The sequence below is a fragment of the Nipponia nippon genome, unplaced genomic scaffold (assembly GCF_047370975.1).
Source record: "Nipponia nippon isolate SJK-2023a ecotype South Korea unplaced genomic scaffold, ASM4737097v1 scaffold_10, whole genome shotgun sequence".
Lineage (NCBI taxonomy): Eukaryota > Metazoa > Chordata > Aves > Pelecaniformes > Threskiornithidae > Nipponia > Nipponia nippon.
In genome coordinates, this window is record NW_028262291.1 from 10,531,257 (window position 1) to 10,552,767 (window position 21,511).

The 21,511-nt window shown below is 37.2% G+C and overlaps 2 protein-coding genes across 15 annotated transcripts in view; one reads left to right on the top strand and one right to left on the bottom strand.

Annotated features, from left to right (window-relative positions):
- Positions 1-21,511, top strand: part of PPFIBP2 (PPFIB scaffold protein 2) — a 110,178-nt gene that overhangs the window by 67,247 nt on the left and 21,420 nt on the right. For 9 of the 13 annotated variants that reach the window (XM_087744268.1, XM_087744242.1, XM_087744276.1 and 6 more), the window contains 7 exons: positions 4,173-4,304; positions 10,065-10,247; positions 12,273-12,365; positions 14,871-14,979; positions 16,490-16,522; positions 18,226-18,287; positions 20,857-20,932. In XM_087744268.1, coding sequence (XP_087600394.1) covers positions 4,173-4,304; positions 10,065-10,247; positions 12,273-12,365; positions 14,871-14,979; positions 16,490-16,522; positions 18,226-18,287; positions 20,857-20,932 — 688 coding nt within the window. The remainder of the gene's footprint in view (positions 1-4,172; positions 4,305-10,064; positions 10,248-12,272; positions 12,366-14,870; positions 14,980-16,489; positions 16,523-18,225; positions 18,288-20,856; positions 20,933-21,511) is intronic. The other 4 variants (XM_087744310.1, XM_087744324.1, XM_087744281.1 and 1 more) reach the window with 3 other exon arrangements.
- The window catches only part of CYB5R2 (cytochrome b5 reductase 2), a 65,114-nt gene that overhangs the window by 8,703 nt on the left and 34,900 nt on the right, over positions 1-21,511 (bottom strand). The window contains exon 11 of one of the 2 annotated variants that reach the window (XM_087744468.1): positions 12,393-13,866. The exons of the other annotated variant lie outside the window; for it this stretch is intronic. The gene's annotated coding sequence lies outside the window, so the exon portion shown is untranslated. Of the gene's footprint in view, positions 1-12,392; positions 13,867-21,511 lie in introns of those variants that run through there. 2 annotated transcript variants of the gene reach the window in all.

Sequence of the window (21,511 nt, forward strand, 5' to 3'; positions counted from 1 at the left end):
TCTGGTTTTGCAGTTGTCTTATACTCAGGGGAGCCAGAATCCTATCTTGGTTGCAGAGTTTAAATCTGGTGTGTATCTGTGTGCTTCTCAGGAACTTTGATGGCTGGCAAGGATCATGCCTTCAACTTTCAATTGCCTGAGTTATCTGATCTCAGATGAATTTCAGCACTTGTTTATAGCATACAGTAACTTCTTGCCAGCAGCTAGCTTAGTGTTTCAGATTTTGAAGCGTGCTCTGTGCTGCTCTGGTTGTGAGGCATAAGGTTTTCAGAGCGTGCTCTCAAGTTGTGCAGCTTATCTATACAGGTGAGCATTACACTGCTTTGTCATTTTACAGTTAACATAGGCACAAATCTGCTCGTCAGGCGTATGCAAAGGGCTGTTCAAATTGGCAGTGCAATGGGAAGTTCTGTCCTTTCTGTTGCTTAACTATATAATGGGCAAATGATGAATTGGAGGGCTGTACTTCACTCTCTGCTACTGACTTGCACTATTTCATGGTGATTACACATGTACATTGCTCTCAGCTGTGTTTTCAGTTAAGCAAAGATCTTATTTCTACCACAGCTGACACACAGCACTTGAAAAGTGCAGTCCTCATTAGCAGAGGTTCTTGCTGAATTTTGCTTACCAGGTAGGTAGCTTGGTCTGTCTGTCTCAACTATTTTAATAAGGGTGAAAAGTATGAAATTTTTTGAGTGTTGTATTTTTACAGTGCACAAATGCAAAATGGGATCTTTGGTTTGTTGGTTTTTTTTTTTTTCCCCCCGCTTGACTAAAATCTTACTTATGGTTTCTCAATCAGTGTATGGCATGATTGTTTCTTCTGTTTTGTGGAGTGCTGAATATCCTGGAATTTTCTGTGCTTGCAGCTGGCAGCCTAGAATAGTTATAGTGTCCTCTTTCTAAGCTATTTTCTGTCATGTTAAATTTTATAAGCAGCTTTATAAGAATTATGTATTTCCAAGACAACAAAATGTGAAAGTGAGATATACAGCATGTGCTTCAGTTTCATTGGGAATATTGAAAAGCATGATTAAATATTTTAAAAATATACAGTGTGAATTTTAAAAATACAGTTGTGTTTGGAAATAGTTTGCGGTTCATTGATCTGTCTGGTACATGCGTATTGTAGCTTCTGCATGACTCATTTTCGTAATTATTCTACTCTAAAATAGGTTTTTTCCTTAATTTTTAAAGTTAAAAGTTGATTTTCAAAAAAAAAGAACTTTGATAAACGAAATTATACTTACGGTACATTTTAAAATTAAAAGCAAGTATCTTGTTTATAAATAAGATTCCCTAGAATATGTTCTTTTCTGTATTTCAGCTCTTAAAGCTGCTACAGCCCAAATTACCATTTTGCCTGTCTTATGTTATCTTTTTTGCTTTAAAACCAATAACATATATTTGTATTTTCTTTTCTTACAATTGCATATTTATTCTGGCTGAATTCAAGTTGCATCATACCACTGAAATACACTATAATTTCTCTGTAACAAAATGGGTCACATTCTTAATGAGCTGTTCACTGTGAGCATCTGCTTGAAGATGAAAATAATTGCTTCCAGATGTTACCATTTCAAGAGGGGACATTTACTTTAAACGGCACTTTCTTTCAAAGCAAAAGTTAGACTCTCTAGATGCAAGAGAAATTGTCAGCTGTTTTAAATCAGTGTAGCTCCATTGAAAACAAACTAGGGATAGTTAGCTATTTTGTCTATTTTAAGGCAAGAGTTTTATGCCAGTTTACACTAGCTGAGGGTCTGATTCTCCAGCTTCAGAGAAAACTAAAATTTTGTTTGAGTTGATTAAAAAAAAAAAAAAAAGTCAGCTGCCTTCATGCTCACTTATACCAGGTAGCACCTTAGTGTTCACATCGAGCTACTGAACTCAGAATGAGAGGAGTGAGGTATTACTCTCCATTGCATAACTAAGTGTAATTTGGAAGTTTATAGAAAAAGTAAGGAGTAATGCTAGATGGTGCACTAAAAGGATAGATCTTTTGTTAAAAATGTCTAGAGGGATGCCATGTCTCCTTGCCTTATTAAGAAATCTTCCTGTCGTATCATGGAACACCATGTCAGCGTCAAAAAAAATTCTAAATGTTGTTTCAGTTCGACAGTGAATAGAGTCTGTCCACGGGGCCAAAGTCACCTCATCATGCTAGCCTTTTTGATGTTCAGTGACTTCATTTCATATCAAAGTTCTCATTTATAGCTATGTCTTAATCTGCAAACGTCCGCTATGTAAACAGCTGTACAGATCCTGTTCCAGTCTGGACTGGAATGTGCCTCTGGAATTTGTGCAAATCAGTGGTTTTTTGGAAGATAGAGGAGTTATTTGTAATTATAATGGTAACATGTAATCACCTTTGTAGAAAGCAGCTACTCCTGGGATTTCATTAGGTGACTGCCTCTTAGAGTTTCTCAATAAAAAAAAGTCTGTGGGCTATCTTTTCCTAATTAGTGCTTGATTTAATTCATTCAGAGAAAAAAAAAACAACTAACCATGAGGCTGTGTTTCTGTTTATTTTCCCATCCATACACAAATATCATTGTCAATGTCAGCAGAAATGGGCATGGCACTGGGAATAGTGGGTGGCTTAGATAATTGGTGTTGCAATGCAGATGCAAGTTTAGTACTATTTTTAATTTGGGCAGTATTCTTCACCAGACTAAAACAATTTACATGTAGAGCAGATTTGGGTTCCAAATAAACTTTAACTGTATAATTTTTAAAATAGCCTTTGTGGCTTCCTTGGCTCCAAGCCATAGTCTACAACATACTATACAGTTCGTAGAAGAGGAAGAGATGAGAAAAGGGTGATGGACAGGGCAGTTTCTGATCACTCGGTAACATCAGCATAGATCCAGAATAACTATGCCAACTTCAGTTAAGTCACTTCTGTGTAATTCAAAGCAGAAACTGCTGTGATTCCTCAGTCCATTTCATATGATCAAAACACCAATGTGCATTACGAATGACCATAAAATTTTGTAACGATTTAGAAACCTAGGTTCTTTTGCAAAAATTAAGCCTTACTAAAAATCAATACCTAACTTTCCAAGTGCCTAATTAAACTGCTGAATGGATTTTTTTTCTCGGTGAAAATGGAGGCCAACAGAAGCATCTTATGTATATAATACACTTTTAAATTTTGGAAGATTTTTTTTTTTTGCTTTGGCTTTCTTGAAAACTGAAAGATGCAATGAAGATGTGAATACTGAATGTTTTCCAAACACAGTGATACCATTCTGTCCAAAGTATGCCTTTCTCTGCAGTCTGAAAAACAAACTTGGGGCACACAAGCAAAAGTCATGGCCAATTGTTTCTTGTTTACACTGTTACTCAGTTTAGGCATAGCCTTTTAGATTCCAGTTAGGGCATACCACTTTTCATTCAGCGCTGTTCCCTCCAGTGTGTAGCCTTCAAAAGTTAACAAGTACTACATGGTGTAAACTTATAAGTACTATTAGCACGACTGCAGAAATGTTGCTTGTCTTTGGTACTCTGTTTGATTAGGGTGCTCATTCTGTAATACATCCTTTATTGAATAACGCATGATAAGAAGTTCTAGAATGCCTCATTGTAATACTGAAATGTAGCTTTGTCCGATGAGTATTTTAGGAAGTAGCCAGCTGTTTTGTAATGTGTCACATGAAGGTCTCTATGGCATTATGTAGGTTTGTGTTTGTTCAGCCTTAGTATTGTTTTCTGATTTCATGTCATGCCTGGGGATTAACTCTGCCACACATTTTCTTGAGATAGGGAGGGGAACAAAGTGGTTTAGTGATTAACACAGGAGAATGTTTAGGTGAAAATAGCTGCAGAACTCAAGAAACACTCAGTTCAAACAGTTCAAAGTATACATGCCATGAAGAGAGGCAGAGAAATTTGCTTTCATATGAATTTGCCAGTTGCTCCATTATTTTTTTTTAGTTACTTTTTCTGCCTGCAGTAAATGCTTACATCAAATCTATCTTGCTACTTTTTTTTGCATTGTAAAGGAGTAGCAAGTGTGACTTCTGAAGAAAAGAATAATTTTACTTTTGTATTGAAAGTGTTAAACACCGGGGTAGCGACTTCTCTATGGGTCTGCCAGTAAATCACATAGCATTCTGCCAGTGTTGAACTAAAGAACTGGATAAAATGTTCTGCTTTGCTTTCAGGAGTTGCTAAGTCGAACATCACTGGAGACTGAGAAATTAGATCTAATGGCTGAAGTTTCAGACCTGAAGATTAAGCTGGTTGGTATGGAAAAGGAACAGAGTGAATATGAAGAGAAACAGAACAAAGCTGAGGTGAGTTTCTTTCATTAGCTTGTTTTCTTTTTTTTTCTATCCTGTGTCTATGGTATGCTGTCATACACCTGAGCTTTTGACCTGAAATCAGCATGCTTACAGCACAGGCCGTATCACTGATCCTTTGAATTCAGAGAGGAATATGATTATGCATTTTTGGGATGTGGTTTCTCCTCCCCTCTCTCATTATACTTCAAAGGTTGCTGTTTGGCTTTAATCAAGGCACAAAGTCCCTTCCAGAAGCATACGTTACAATTGGCATTCACTTAACCCTTTCCTTTCCGCAGGAGCTGGACTGGCATGGCCACATGAGGCCTACCAGAGCTCTTCTCTTTCCTCATTCATGTGGCAGAGACGACTGTCAGCTCAGTAGTAACAGGGGTGCTGTGAACGCTTAGATGATCACCCTTGGTGATTTGAATGCATTCATGGCACTTGGGAGGGAAAGGCAAGGGGCAGGGCATTTTCCTCAGATAAGCCTTTCCCCTTGTGGTTACATAATAAATAGTGCAAAAATTGACATGCATTGGAGAAAATTCTAATCCTGACTCCCCTTCAGATGTGGAGAGTTCTGGACGTCAAAGACGCTTTGCTTTATACCATATTGGTTAAGAAGAAGAATATGAAACGGGCAATCATATGCACAGCATCCATTTCGTGGTAGTGAGCAGCAGGTGGGAGCTGGGAAGGAAAGCGATTATGGAAGACAGTAATTCATACAAATTGCCATGTGTTGCCCTACTCAGTGGTTCTGTAAGGGGACCAACTAGCAGGAGAGGATTACCTGGCAAGGGAGGATTACTGTGTCCAAGATTTATACGTTGCTGACTGAAAAAAGGCTTTATGTTCCACATTGACTTAGGAGAATTTGAAATCCAGGCAGTGTTAGGAAACTGTTTGCTCTCCATAACATTGCTAGTGGAATATTTGATAACTACGCATAAATGATTTACCTGCAGTGACATAATATGTTTGGGGTGTGTTTGTTTTTTGACTAATTTATCTTCTGAAGTTTTCTTTAGAGATTAAAAGATAACTTAAAGAGAGCAGTTTCTGGCAGAGGTTGCAAGCCAGAGAGGCACCAGCTGCTGTTTTTACCATCTGTGGCCTTCTCATGCCCTTTCACCCATAATTGTAAGTGTCTTGTGTACAGAAGGCCTAAGCAGTCTTGTACTACCTGAAAATCTAAACCAGTCTGTGCAGCATCTAATTGCTACAGATGGAGCCTGCTCCCAGCAGCCACCTTCCTGAGAGGCCTTCAGCACTTTCCATTACATGTCGAATACGAGGACGAGGCTGCTTAAATTATTGCAGGACATGCACAGTCAGCCTGACTCCTGGAGAGCAACAAAACTTTTGAGTGCATTTGCATTGATAGGACTTCTGAGTACCCAGTAGGTCTGGCCCTGTGATCAGGGTGAGGCTATGACCTGTGAAATTCTGCTGCTGCAACAAGGTGTGTGGCCCCCTTAGATGGAAAAGTTGAGCTTTATTGGCCTGGAAGCCTTTGTTGTATTGCTAAGTGATAGGAAACATTCCTGCTGAGATGGAAAAGGATTCTAATCTGATGGAAAAGTTGAGAATCATTGTGTTAAGTATGCCCTGAATTATTAACTACCCCAAGATGTGATTAGGTTTCTGGCCTGTCGAAAGTCGCAAACCTGTGTATACAAAGCAAAGAGAATGGCTGTTGTAAGTAAAGCTGTGGGAAATAAACAGCATTTTTGGTTTGCTCATTGAGCCATTTAGAAAATTATTTCAGATTGTCCTGAATAAGCGTTAATCCAATTTGTCAAGATGAACAGGGGTTGCTTTCAGTCAAACTGGATGCTGACTGGAATTCTAATGCTTTAACCCTATTTCAGCTCCTTTTACTGTAAATTTTACTAATTTTCAATACAAACACAATTTCAAACATCAGAATGAAATTTATTTGTGTATTTTCTTTATGCTATTAGACTACAACTGCTGCTTAAATTGGGTAATGTCTTTGAGTGTCTTCCTGAACTCCTTGCCTTCACTGCCCAACTGCATCTTTCTAGTGAATAAACCACTCTTATGTACTCCAACAGTCTGTCTTTATTTTGCTCTTGTTTATGCATACGCAGTTGTGTTGTGGTAACCTAATTGCTTCAGAGTGTTGCAGTTCTCCAAACTGACAGTGGCTGAATGAAATTAATCTTACTGTAATTGTATCTCTGAATGTCATGGCTACTACAACATGCTCTTACAGTGTATAATGCCTCAAATGAAATTGCAATTAGTATTTTTACAGAAGTGGAGCAAAGCTATGGGTGACAGAGGTAGAACCTTTCTTATAGACTGCAGCTGGCCAACTGCTGCTTTCAAGACTGAGTTTAGGATTGACAGAGGTGAGCAGAACAGTGATTTTATAGATTTGCTACTATCAGAAGCAATAGTCCTCAGTTTTCACCCTAGTGTGTGTGTCTTACAGAGGCATCCAGTAGTTAAACCCTTTTAAACAGCGTGTTAATTATATTTCATAGCTGACCCTGCAATTTCTAAATATAATAAGGGGTATTAGAAAGTTTAAAATTAAATGCGTCACTGCAGAATAGTTCAGCTAAAACATATTTGCTCTCTACTCTAATTTTGTGTCTGCTTATTTCACAGCAGCTGTTTCCAGTCACATAGAATTTATCTGTAGAATTATTTCTCTGGTTGGGTTGGAGGGAAACAAAACAAATTAAGATACCCCGCTAAATATGACCCAAGTTTTAATGTGTCAGATTTGTTTATCTTGTGCAGCTATGGTTTAGTTTTGGTTTTAGTTGGCAGCAAAGAGTTTATCAAACATCTTTAACCTCCGCTCAAAGGTATTAATTTCACACTGAATGCCACTTATCTCTGGCTCTTCAAAAGCACATGCTAAATTTGAAGTGCCGTTTATTTATATACATAACACAGGGGCCAGGAGAATAGCTGCTTGTAAATGGACAATCTCACTCTTGGCTTTGTCATTTTAATGTCTTTCTGTGGAATAATGTTCTACTTTTGCCGCAGCGATGCTGTGAAGGTTTCTGAAATTCTACCTGAGGGAGTTTGTGTAGCTTTTCTCTTACCTGAGAAGCCTTAGAAATTTTGGAAATGTGTTTTGTGACTGTAGCAAGGTATGAGCAAGCAGCATTATCAAGCGATTAATGGCAGCCCAGATGCCTGCTCTACCTGAACGTAGACAAAAGAGACCTTCTATCACTATCAGGAGACTGCAAGAATAATTGTCCATTTCAACCTGCTTAGCAGCCCTTCTTCTCTCCTACTTTTTCTTTTCTAGCATGGGATAAGTTTTGTGGTTTTTGCTTTTTCGTACTGAGGATCTGAAGTTTGCTATAACCTGTTGGGAAGTGTTCTGTGGCTCTTGTGTGGACACTTCTGATTTAAATATCTAGTGCATAGTTACTTGCGATTTCAAAGAAACTTGAGTCAGTGAGCCACTGACTCCCACTGGGAAGTTTGGTTTGTTGTCTCACCTGAATCAAATTCAATATATAGTATGTTAGTGTTAAGAAATTTTCATGCCGTGAAAGAATCTCGAACGTGAGAAGCCTTTTCTACCTTGAAACTAGAAACAACTATAAAGGCATATAGCGCAGCTGGAGTTCATCTGTTTCTTCTCCATAGACCTCTTATCCTTCACTGAGGTAAGGAGATTTCTGCCATTTCTGTACTGTCAGGTTTGCCCTGAGGGAAGTCTGTGTGGACACAGTGTTTCCCATTCCCATTTCTATTGTGAGGCAAAAGAGAAAAGAATTACAAGGCGGCAGCAGGAGTGTTTCTGAACTCTGCCACATTGCCACAACTGGAGCAGCTGTCAGTTTGTGCTTAAAAGTCTGTGCATCTTGTTTGAGCAGTGGTTCTTCAGAACCTCGTGTGGGTTAGCAGTGTTCTCCATCAAAGATGAGCACAGGCTAAAACTTTGGTGCTTAAAAGAAAGCAAGAGATGGATGTGTGTCCTGATGATTCCAGTCTCCAGTTGGTACTGCTGCTCAGTGAGGCATCTGATTGTGGAGATGATGGTAAAAAAGAAACAAAATCAAAGCATGGAAGATGGAGGGATTGTGGATAGTATCTAAATTGTACATGCGGCTAGTCCTACGGTGTTCTGCTTTGCAGAGTTCTGATAAGAGAATGAGTTAGCTAGGGGGACCTTCTCGCCATTCTCCTACTGTGTTGCTGCAAAGTGGCTAATGTAGCCACTGAACATATGAAGGATATGGTGTCACCTAAGGGAGCTGATGCTGAAGGAGGCTATATTTTCTTATCTGTGCAGCCCTGGCAATGGCAGCCTATAAAAGACTGGATATTGCAGAGTTGGTATGCTGGGCCCCAGTACTCTTTCTAAATTTTTTGATTGTTTATGGAACTGATCCTCATTTGTATGCATAAAAGGTGTGTTGGATGAAGACGATGAGCATCAGATGTTGTGATCCTGATTGAAAATAATACGTATAATGTAGAATATATGCAACTGCTTTTCTGAATTTCATCTTAAGCACAGTGCCCTAGAAAAATACTTAACTGATGTGAAACTCTCATACCTGACTGATATATATGCTTTTGAAAGGGAATCTTTGTGAATGTTTAAAGTTGTCTGTGGATGCTGATACAGTTTGTTACTTCATCGGTGGTGTTACTTACCTGGTCAGAATAATGTCCCGTCCTTGCAGTAGCTGTTCCCTAGCTTTGCGATTATTGGTTCACCAGAGAGTTGAGATTATAGGAGGACTGTTGTGCATTGTAATGAAGAATATAAAAAAATTATGCCACATCATCTGTTGTTCTGTCCACTAAAAACTTTTTTACTCCTTTGAGAGATGGATTAATCTCATCAAATTTATTCCACTTGAGAAGACTGAGAAATCACAAAACATATGTTGTTAATATACATGAAAATTAAGAGAAAGGTGCTCCAAACTTGTAATACCTGAGGAAATACCCAGCACTGTTTGCTACTGAGTTAGGGAATTTAAGTGAAAATGTGATATAGATTTCAATACTTGTATTTGGTTTGCTTTCTGTAGCTGGATTTTTTTTGTGTGTATCACTGATACACACAATTCCAAGAAGCTGGCCAGCAAATCAGTGCACATTAAAAGGCGTTACATTTTCTCCTGTGGTATTCTTTGATTTCTCCTATGTAAGTTGCTTAACTCTTTCCCCAAGTCAAGATACTGCCTAGCTAGCAAGCTAGGTAATGGAATTATTTTTCTGACCCATGCTAGACCTGGAAACAGAATTACTTTATTAGTAAATTCTGTGTATAAATTGTGAAAGAGCAGGTTATGGCCCCAACTGAGCACTTAGCAATTTCTTCCTAGTAGATGATTTAGCTGTGTAAATTAATGTAATCACATCCATTTCAGCAAAATTTTGCCTCTGAGCCAGCATATTAAAATATGTTCCAATTTTTCCTGATATCTGGCTTCATGTGACTGGATAAGTTTCCAAAAATGAGGGGCGAGATTTCTGATCTTCACATTAGGATCAGAATCATGAGTTTGTCTGGAATATAGATTCTGTTCTATTTAAACTGTAGCTTTGTGCAATATTCCAGATTTGTACCTATTCACATATACTTTATCAGAAGGGAAGCACATCATCTGTCTTTTTTTAGTTTGCCTTTGATGTGCTTCATGTATTTCTTTGTGCTGCAACTGTAGAAGTATCTTCTTTGCATCATTTTCTTTCTCACCTGTCTTTTTTTTTTTTTCTTTTTTTCCTTTCTTCCCATGTTTTCAGTCAGTAGTGAACCTGATCAGTGAGCTACAGGAGCAGATGTGTAGACTGCAGCTGGAAATTAATAGTAGAATCCAAGAAAGAAAGTCTCAAGATAGGAAACCAGACTTGACACCTAATGGTCCTCAATCTAGTCCAAGATCAGTGGTAGAGACTCTCAGCCAGAAGAATTGCTCTCGGTGTGATGTACGAGAAGTATACCTTAGCAGAAGCCTGTGTATTGCCTCTTCTCTTGCAGAAACTAAATTCTGCTAACCAGAGCTATGTTGTGAATTATTGGCATTAATCTTTGTGGCTTTCATTAGCAAAGAGTGAGGTGGTCATAAAAATCACCAAAAAAAAAAAAAAACCCACCCCAGACACCCCACCCCCAATTTTTGGGACAAATTTGGTCACCATTGATGTCTGTCTGCTAAAGCACAGACATCTGTAATAATCACCTCTTTCAGGTTTTTTTATCATTTTAATTTTACTTGTAGGTCTGTAGTGCTGATGTGGTGTGGGGTTTTTTTTTGATTTGGGGATTTGGTGGTTTTGGTTTGTTTTTTGGGTTTTTTTGCCCCCTTAGTTGAGATTTGTCGGTTTGATATGCAGCATGCTAGCATGGTTTGGTAGTTTGCTAATTTTCCTCATGATAATGTCACCCTAGTTGTGCATGATGATGCGCCCTAACCAGTCCTCTGAACACAGGTTATTAATTTCTGAATATCTTAAATGCTTAACACAGGTATAAAATACAGTTTCAGGTAAGAGTATCTGAAATGTATCCTTTCTTTTTCTAATGATAATGTTAAAGTGAATGAAAAGAGACATAATAAAAATAATCTGCTTGTACCTTTAAAATAGCAAATCCAACACATTTTTCTTTATTCTCCGACATTAGTAGTTACTAGAAAAGCATTTTTGAATTTATGTTACAGATCCTAGTTGTATTTGATCAAAACTATGTCACATATCAAAACAAAAGCTACTTTGCATAAACTGTTTAAACTTACTGAAGGTGGAATGATACTGGTATGCCTGAAAAAGTCCATTTGAATATTTGCTTTTAAATCGGTTTGCTTTAGTTGCCACATCTCTTTGGTTAAAATTTGGATCTCCAGAACTCGTTTCATAAATAATCTGCTTAAGTTGTGAGGGAGTTTTTCAGTAATTTTTCTCAAAGGTTTATTTTACAAAAATAACTCATTTGGGTATGATGCCTATTTTGAAAATAGTGCTATTGTTTCTGAGCTTGCCTCTGTTCAGAACTAATTAGTGAACTATTAGACTACAATACAAGCTGCATATTGGGGAAATAATCTGAGAGTCAAATCTGGGAGTCATTAAAAATAAATGTTAATTCAATCCAAGATATTAGTATGGTTGCTTAATGTATATACTATACAGGATTCCAAAATTGAGTTACACTTCCAAATTTTTCCATTCCTTCATTTTAAGACCTTTGGTCTCGTCCGAGCTCCGTCAGGGATTTAATAGTGTTGTCCTTCAGAATGAACAATAAGATACAGTTCTATCAGGGAAAAGCGCCATTTAAGAGACAACTTTGTCAGAGGAATAGATGGAGAATGTTGGGAACCCTGGCTGGCTGCAGCGCTAGGCTGCATCAGCTTGGTTTGCAAAGTGGCAAACATCAATGCTGAAAGTAGTGTATTTGTAGTCATATTTGACTGTATGTGTATGGTATTAAATGCCTGTAACTTGCGAGATACTATTTAGTTTGAGTGTTATCTTTCTTGGTATAAACACCTGTTTGGGGAAAGGATTGTTGTTTTAATGAAAGTTAATAATCTTTTAGTACTGCGTGTTTCTGCTTACTTTGAGGTGGCTGAAAAACAAAGCAAAACAAAAGACCCAAAACAAAACAATAAAACCCAACTCCCCCCAAAACCCAATAGTTAATGTTATATGAGACTACAGGTGTGGATGTTTTGGCTCATTTTCACAGAGACACATGACTTCACTAGGCTCAGCTGTGTTCCTTAATATGACTAAGAAATTTGCTCCTAATTTCAGGTGGAGAGTTTGAGAAAGTATTCCTTATCTCTCAATTCAAAATAGTTTTTGTCTTCTTGGACTAGGTCACAGTTTTTAATGTAATGGTTCAGTGTTCATTACTGTGTGGCTCATGCACGATCTTTAATTCAAGACTATGGAAAATTAATATCTACCAGAGTAATCTTACTTTTAGCTGCTGTTCTTCCTTTGCAGGGTTTGCTACAGGAACTCAGACACCTCAGAATTAAAGTGGAAGAACTGGAAAATGAAAGAAATCAATATGAGTGGAAATTAAAAGCAACTAAAGTAAGCAGAATACTCGGTGTTTACTAATGACAGACTTATTTCAGCTGCAAAGGGATATGCTCCACTTCTCATCAATATTTACTTTTCTTGCAATTGCCTTGTGTCAGGGCCTACTATAAAGTCAAGTTTTCTTCAACCATCTTTGGAATAAGTATTTTGGTTTCAAGTTTTTGTAGCTTTTTTTTGTGCCTTTTGCTCCCTCCCTGCAGTTTCCAGTTTTCTACTTTTTTGTAATTCTTATTTAAAAAAAAAAAAAAAAAAAAGCATTTTGACTTACAAAAGACCTGTTCTGAGGAAAGGCCTCTTTGAAGTTTTTCTATCTTTTATTTGTGTAATGGTTACAAGCCTCTGTGGAATATGCTTTGCAGACTGAAGAGACATGCAAAGTTGGTTAAGTGTTCACTTACTATGGAATTTATTTTAATAGACATTAAGCCCAAAATACACTATTAGGTCATCTGCTTTGACTTCGTGTATATCAAAGTGCATAGCTGCCATACCCTTCTGTTGACCTTAAATCCTGGAAAGCTGTTGGATCGTAATCTGAAGAAACTTGACATTTGAAACATTTCATCATTTTCCCCAGTAATTAATTTTTCTCATTGAACATTCTCATTGTTAAACAGATAGACTTTATTTCTAGTTTGAATTTTTAGCCCTTTTCCACTAGATTAAAAAGCACCTTATTATTTTTCCCTGTTGAGGTAAACTTCTGTGCTGTAATCACAGCTCCTTTCATTTGTGTAGTACTATAATCCCTGTTCATATAAATGACTGACTTTTTTGAGTTGTGGTTGGATCTTGGAAAAACATTCCAAATTATTAAACTGAGTTTTCTTTTTAATACTTGATAGCTTGATCCAGAAATGACAGATAACTATTATTTATATTAGCATTTCTTTCTTTTGAGAATTCTTAGATGAATATTGAAATGTTGCTGTTGTGTCTTTTTCTCCTATTAAGATAATAGCTCTTGTATCCATGAAAATGTTTTCTTTGACGTGGTGGAAATGAAGAGTCTTTGGGAAAATATTTTCTCAAGCAGTGTGTGGCCAGCTGCCAAGACAGATAAAGATTATGGAAAGTGTAGGAGCAGAATGAAAATAAGAAAGAAGACTCATAAAACCCATTGAGTGAGAGAAGGACTAGGACTAGAAAGGAAGAAAAGTACAGGGAAAGAGAGAGGAAGAAGAAAAATAATTGTAGAGATGACAGGAATGAGACATTAAAGGAAAAGAGGGCATTTAAAAGAGCTGTGAGATCAAATAGACCAGCGGAGGCAAATCCAAATCTGGTATTAAGAGGTCTGCAGCTTTTGTCTTCCCGTTGCTCCAGCTTCTTAGATGAGAAATTGGAATATTTCCATGGCTGGATATAAAAAGCATATTAGTCACTGGGAAGTCTAGGAGCCCTTCAGAGATGCAACAAGGCAGATTCTTCTATTCCATATGGAATTGCAGGCAGAGTAGTAATCTTTTGCTGCCATCCAGCTGCTTGCTTCCTGGTGAAAATAAGTTTGTGTATTAGAGTAAATTAGTCTAAGTTTTTTCCCTGTTCAGATAATGTTGTTTGGTGTTTTGCATTTTTTCCTGCTTTATTTTACTATTTTGAGAAACTGGTCACGTTAGTGATACGTTTGTTTGTTTCCTTTTTTTTCTTTAACTGCAAGGAGATTTGGTAAGCCCTTGCTGGGGGAAATGCAGAATACTGATATATAAAGGCTTTAAGGCTGCTAAAGAAAATCTGAATGAAGCTACTGACTTAGTAAAGTATGCTGTTGACAGTTTTCCTCATAAATAGGAAAAAGAGATGAGAGTCACTGTATTTCAAGCTGGACAATCACAGAATTCTTTTCCCTCTGTATTGCTGAGGTCATTAATGTGTGATATTCTAGCCCAATCTAGTGGCCGCGCAAGCTGCAGTAAGTGTAAATGAGGCACTGATGTTTTGTGGCATATATGTGGTTGTTTTCCAAGCCATGCTTTGCTTCCAGCCTATTGCTGTAGTAGCTGATGTGAGGAAGAGCAGTTTTGTCATGCTGCTGAGAAAAGGGCTCAGCATTAATAGATTGTCGGTTATATTAATAAGTAGTAACTAGGATAAAAAAACCCAGTATCTTTTTAAAAATGCTGTGTTATCTTTTAGTGGTCTTCATGCAAACCTCAGGAGTTGCCCTATAGTAGTCATTACTATATGATCAGCATTGTAGCAGTGAGAGCTTTCCAGAGTTTCTTCATCTACATGAATCCTTGAAAATTTTACCTTTCTGTAAGTCTCTCTTTCCCGAGAGCTGATTGTGTTGGAAAATGTGAGCTTCTGTAAAAGGAATAGGATAGTAACACCATGAAATATGTAAGGTTGTTATAGTGTTTATGAAATGTCCTGAATTGGGAACAGGACATCAGTCAAAGTAAAGTGTTATGCTTAGAAGCCTTCTAGTTCAGGGGAAAGAATCACAGAGAATCCGTGACAATGTTATTCTGAATTTGTTGTACTCTCTTTCAGGCTGAGATAGCCCAGCTTCAAGAGCAATTAGCTCTCAAAGATGCGGAAATAGAACGCTTACAAAGTCAGCTATCTAGGGCCTCATCGCATAGTGAAGTGGCAGAAAGAGGTAAGAGGAGGAGAATTAAAATTTAAAATCTAAAACCCTACTTTATCTTCACTTTGGTAGCAGCTTGGTATTTCAAAGGAATACAAAGAGATGTAAGAATGGATTTCTAGAATTTATTTTGGGAGGAAAAATGGTGGAATTTTATTTTGTCTTCTAGTAGAGTAGAGGCCTTTAATGTGTGAAATTCTATCCCAATCTAGAGCCAGTACAAATTGCAATAAGTATTCTAAGGGCACTGAAACTTTTTCTACTGGAATTTTATTTATAATTTGAAATAGTCATTATAGTTCAGTGGGAATATATTTTTTCTTTGAAAAATCTTTGCAGTTTCCATTTTTGAAGAAAAAAAAAATTGTCACTGTAGTCGCTAAGCATAATGTTTACAAGTCCAAACATTCTAAAACATAGTCATTGATTCGCCTCTTTACTTACCTCAGGACTATATCTCATTTAGGCTCCCTCTCCTGTGAAAGGCTGGACCAGATGGCCCTTCACAGTCCCTTCCAGCCTGGGCTGTTCTATGATTTTGTGATATTGCAGGTTTCTGGTTTAAATCTGCACTGTTGATACAGGTCAATGGCAAATAAACCAGTTTGGTTTGCCTTTGGTCTCAATCAGTCATGTCACAGTTCTCTGAAATGTTGACTCCTTAGAGCTTCTGTCAAGTGCTGGGCTGTGATTAATATGATATTAGGGACCTTTTTCTTCTGTAATACTGACACCCATGCAGGAGTCTCTGTGTGTAGTTGACCGCAGTGCATCAGCTTAGCTGCGCTAACTTCTTTTGTGGGTGTTAACTAATGCTTCCAAAGAGTGCCCTTGTTGAGATATGACTCTTTAGGTGCCATGCTACCTCTTTCTCAGGGTTTACCAAGAATCTCCTTACAGGAGTTAATGCAGATGTGTCTTTTCTAGAAGACTCTGTAATTTGACTGTCGTTTGTCCCAAATAAGTGACTTAATATGTACTTGGTGCTGATTTCACTCAGCTGCAGAGCTTGTGCATGTAGAGAACTGCATGTCTAACTAGAAAATTAGTTTGTCTAACAGCAGTGTTTTGTAGAGGAACTCTTCTACTAATAGAATTTCGTATTTTCTGTGAGATTCCCAAATAATTTATGATACTTCAAGGGAAAGATAGTGGTATGACAGTAAATCAAGAGCTCAGCAACTTTCAGCTTCTAGTAGTGTGTCTGTTCATGCTGAAGATGGGTGAAACTGTCCTTGATTCCAGTGGGAGAAGAATCACTCCCTGTGCAGACTCTTTAGGCTACATTTAAGGAAACCACTTAGACTGTATTTGAATGGAAACAGTATGCAGCAGTAATAAATCTTCTGGAAAAAAATTACTGGTTGATCAGATATTTAGGTAGTCTTCTCAAATAAAGTTGGAAAATAATATCAATGTACTTGTAGTATGCTAGAATGCGTATTCTAATTAAATTGCAAAATTTATCTAATATGTGCTTTTTCTACATACTTTATTTGACTCTCACCATTTACCATCGTAGAGGAAGTTTATAGGAGAAGTCTAAAAGAAAAACGTAAGCCTTGCAATTCACTTTTGGCTTTATCTCGCTATTCCTTTCACACAAATTATAACTCCAATGCATTCTGCAGGAATAATTCAATGTTTGTTTAGATTTGGCTGTCTAATTGTAATATACATGAGACATTGCTTTCATTGCTTGCAGCAAGCAGACAGCTACTTGCCCTGTTTAGTAAGATTTCACTTCAGAAAAAAAAAAAATTAGAGGTTCACAAATCAGATAGTTGGGCTTCAAAGGGACATTGTCAAGGTTAACAGAGCCAAAGCTTAATCTTTACTTCTTTTTATTTGTACATATGTAAAACCCATATAATATCTGGAAAGATGGCTTTAATTAAAAGCCTCCTTCTTTGGAGGGGAAGGATTTGGCCCTTTTTTTTTTTTAATCAGTGCATTAAATAAAAATCAGTGCACTGAATAAAAATTTTTCCATACTTGATGTTGTTATAAATATTGTAATTAAAGTTTGCTTTAATGTGCTTAAAAATACCTTGATACCAGTTCTTTTTGAAGTCTAATATTTATAAAGAGAAATTAGTAGGACTGTGATTTTTAATGGCTTTCTAAAAATCTTCCAATTGCTTGCCTGCTGCCTGCTGGCTTGTTTTTGATTTGGCTGTGTCTGTGCATGTCTTGTGTTACTAAGTGTTCTCTTTTCCAAGAGAAATGTTTGCAAAGTTCATTTACATGTTTTAAAACTTAATCATTACAAGGTGTGTGTTTTTCAGAATCACCAGAAGAAAAACTAATTACAGTTTTTGCCAATAGCCTAGATATGACATTGTATGTTCAACATTTAGTTGTAAAGCTTTTTTTAAAGATGCTCTTTAGCAGTATTGATTTTCTTTCTTCTCTGTCACTTCATGCCTGCCACATCTGGTTTTCATAGTCTTTTGTGAAACAAGTGGATCTATTTTAATGTCAAAGCATGAATTCCTTGAGTGGTAGTTACAGCAGATAAACTATTTCAGGTTCTGTCTCATACAGATTGGTACTGGAGGACTTGCTAGGAATAGTGTGTAGAGAAGAAATGAAAGATTCGGTTCAGCAAAGTTAGGATGACATAATTAACAGTGTCATAAATTTCCAGAGAGTGTGTTTTAATTGCTCTTGACTATAACATTCCTGAATAACCTCTATCTTGTAATACTAAATAGTGTGTGAGGCAATTCTGTATTAGCTCTTGATGTAGATTTTAACTCAGTTATTCGTACTGAAATGTTTTAAGAAAAAAAAAAAATTACACATTTTCCTCTTATCAAACTAGTTTTTGTTATTTTTCATTTCCAAGTTTCATGAATGTCCTTGAACTACTTGTCAAGTAAGCTAGCGAAAATTTTTCCCAGATGGAATATAATTAATTTTCAATCATACTTAAAATTATTTCCTTAAAAGTATTATAGAAAACGCACTCTCATCTTTTGCAAAATAAGCTTCCTTGTTTCTTGACTTTTAGAATATAAAATAGTATTATGTAGCCTTTAATAAGCAAAACCAGCATGTTTGTGTCATGCGATGCTTTTAATTGTTCAGCTTTTGAAAAGCTCTAAGTTAAATGTAGTTTAACGTGCATCTGCCATGCCACTGACATGGTTTTGGTTACTCATAAGAACATAGGGAGAGTATCGCAAAACATATATTGTTTACACTAAATATAGCAAGTGCCTTTTCCTTGTAACATTTGAAAAACGTTTCTAGATCAAGAAGTTCAACGGTTGAAGATAGGAATGGAATCGTTATTGGCTGCAAATGAAGAAAAGGTGAGAAAATAATCCTTGTTCTACATAATAAGAATGAAATGATGGTTTTGAATCTCTGTAATAATCTGAATAACCTGCTTTCTGTAAGCGTGGTATTGCCCTGATTTTTGGATTATCCCATGAGACTGTGACAGGAGGTTGATTTTTAAATAGAAATTGTGGCTGACCTTGCTAACCTGGCTGCAGAACTTGGGACGCTCATTAGATTCCAGAGGGGAGTAGAAAGCCAAGGCTGTAATGAGCAGAATCTCCTGGTTTCTGCCATTGAAAAGATCACTAAGGTTTGATCATCTCTGGCAGCTCTTCATCTTCCAACCTAACCCGAAGTGCATTGATATCCCCAGTTTAGATTGTGATATTCAAAGAACGTTAAAGTGGCCTTTGAATCAGACTCGGATTTTGGGAGAAAGGGACCAGGATTTAAAGAGACAAGGCAGGGGAGGAGTACTAAAGGAGAGGAGTGAAATTAAACTCATTTAACTGGTAAATATGGGATTTGTCTCTTATCACCCGTATGCTGTTTGCCTGTCAATCAGACAATTCAAGTGCAGGGTTTAGGGCTCAGTCTTGGAGGATGTTGAATCTCCACCTTCAGATGCCATTGACTTACTACATGTTCCTTATTTTTGGAGGGGGTAGGGGGGGTTGAGGGGGATTAACTCTTGAGGAAATTGTAATTCTTTTTTTATTATAATAAACCAGGCCATAGGATTTTCCTTTATAGTGACACACTTGTATCCAATCAAATAGACAGTAGTATACATCCCTAAAAACTTCCTTTAGTAAGTGGGGAATCTGGACAGGGCAATGTTAATTCTGGAGAACATTAATGTGACTCATAACAACATTTAGTTCTTAAAAAATCAAAGTCAAAATTTACATCTGGGAAATAAAAGATGTGGCACTATCTCTTGCCAAAATTATTCCAAGTCTGCATAAGATTTTTGCATTTGAAGGGAACACAGAATATTGTTGCTTATGTCCTAATATCTGGATATACTCACAGGGAAAGTAGGGTTATTTCCTTGGAAACTGTAGTGTTCAAACTAGTGGACTGATGGTTGACCCACAGCTTCTTAAATGTTTAATGTAGAACTGTTACCTTCAATAATATTGCAAAATAAAATATTCTTCCTGAGGGAAAATAGCTCTAAATAGCTTTTGGGATAACTCAAAATATTCCTTGTGTCATTTAGGACAGAAAGTGCTCAACTAAGTTGGTAGTAAGTGGTAGACATACTTCTTTTTTAAAAAAATGGGTATGTTAGTCTCAGTTCTTTGCTATGAAGAAGAGACTATTGCTTCTATCCATTGTTGGTATAACTGGGTATCTCTTTTAGGCCTCTTTTGTCTTGTGTATACTTGCTGAGGCGTGAAGGGAGGATCAGTATGATCTACCATTCTGTAACGTGGTAAAGGTCTGGTTTCTGTGCAGTTACTCTTGCAACTCAGTTGGTATCTGCTGTAACTGTAATGTAGCATACGTGTACTGGAGGATATTTTAACTTAAATCTCTCTGACGCTGACGTGTAGCTATGGCAGTGCAGCAGCTCAGTATCAGCTAATCAATTTAATACTTACAAACTTTCCTGGAAGGTTTGGGTTTTTTTTCCCAGTGCCCACTTCTCTGTTTTTGTGGCTGTCCTGACACCTGCCTGTGAAAACTATTTCTTTATTAATTGCTCGGGTTTGTGTTCAGTGTTCTGTAGTTACAGCACTGGGCAAGATTATTGCACAGGAATAGTTTAGAACTGGGGTCAATGAAACAGGACAAACTGTAAGAGTGTAAATTGCGTGATTGCACACTTAGTGACAGCACGAATTTATCATCAGGGACACAATATCATATATAGAAATGAGAGAAGTGACAGATCCAATCAAATAACGATTACTACCTATCGCTATGTTGCGTCTGTGCAAAAGGCAGGTGCCCTCCCTGAATACATGAGTCAAGATGCTCTCCGTACATAATAGGAAAGCGTTAGGTATTGGAGAAAGAGGGGAGTCAGATAATGCATCAGACATTCATGAGACCTCATTTCTTTGGTTCTGTACAGGTTTGACTGCCTAAGTTCAAAAAGGTGTGTTCAAAACTGGAGGAAGTGTAGATGTCAGAATGCAGAACATGTCCCACAAGAGAGGATTAAAGAACATGACTAGATTGTTAAACTATACAAAACATAAACATGACTTTCTTTATGATTACGGGTACGATGCTAGCAAAAAACCAAACACTGCCCACTTCAGGCAATTGAGGTTCGACTCTAGAATATTCCCTTGACTCTTAGAAGTGAAAGGCAGATTTCCAAATTATGCTTCTGTAAATAACTAATTTCCTAGTAATGTTAAACTCCTCTAGTTTCCTTATCCGTAATTTCACACTGTCCAGCAAATATTATGTACAATGGCAAATGAAAGCCAAGAAATGTTCTTTACAAGGCATGTGAGAGACCTGATCCCGCTTTCTAGAAAAGCAGGCCAAAATCACAGAAATTAATGTGTAATACAGCGTTTCTGCAAGTTTAAAATGTCGGATTTTAAATATGATTTTATTTAATGCTTTTCACAGGACCGTCGAATAGAGGAGTTAACGCTATTGCTAAGCCAGTACAGGAGGGTCAAAGAGATAATGATTGCAGCTCACGGTAAACTGTCTTGTGAACAATTTCCTGATATCAGGTCTTTCAAAAACTGCATGCGCTACAACTGCTATTTGTTGTCCTTTTAAATATATGTGTATAGTAATATATATTTCATTATGCATATATTTGTATCATGTTGGAGAGCTATGAGGGCAAGTATACATTCTTTCAGGTTCAGAGAGAACCACAGTTATGTCTTGAGCAGGCTTGTGTGTTATTGCCTGCAGTTTGCGGAGATTTCCTTTTTGTTTCCTATGCTGTAGTCAGTACGAAAAGAAATAGGGTCAAATCTGTCTGGAAATGGAGTTACAATGTTACTATTCAGCAAAGCTTCTGTGACTAACTCTTAAGCTGAATTCCACAAGTCATAACCTAAAATTTGTTCTACGTCAGTTAATAGTAAATCCCTCCTTGGAGCCTACTTTTGGTGCTACATGTTTTAGATGGTGTCTTTAAGGATTCTGACTGATAAGAAAGGGTGCCTGATGAGATTGCTTTTGTTGCTCTGGTTGTACAGCCATGTGAACTGCTCGTCAGCTGGCCCTGAAGCACTGCGGTTTGCCTCTTTATGCACCAAAGCAA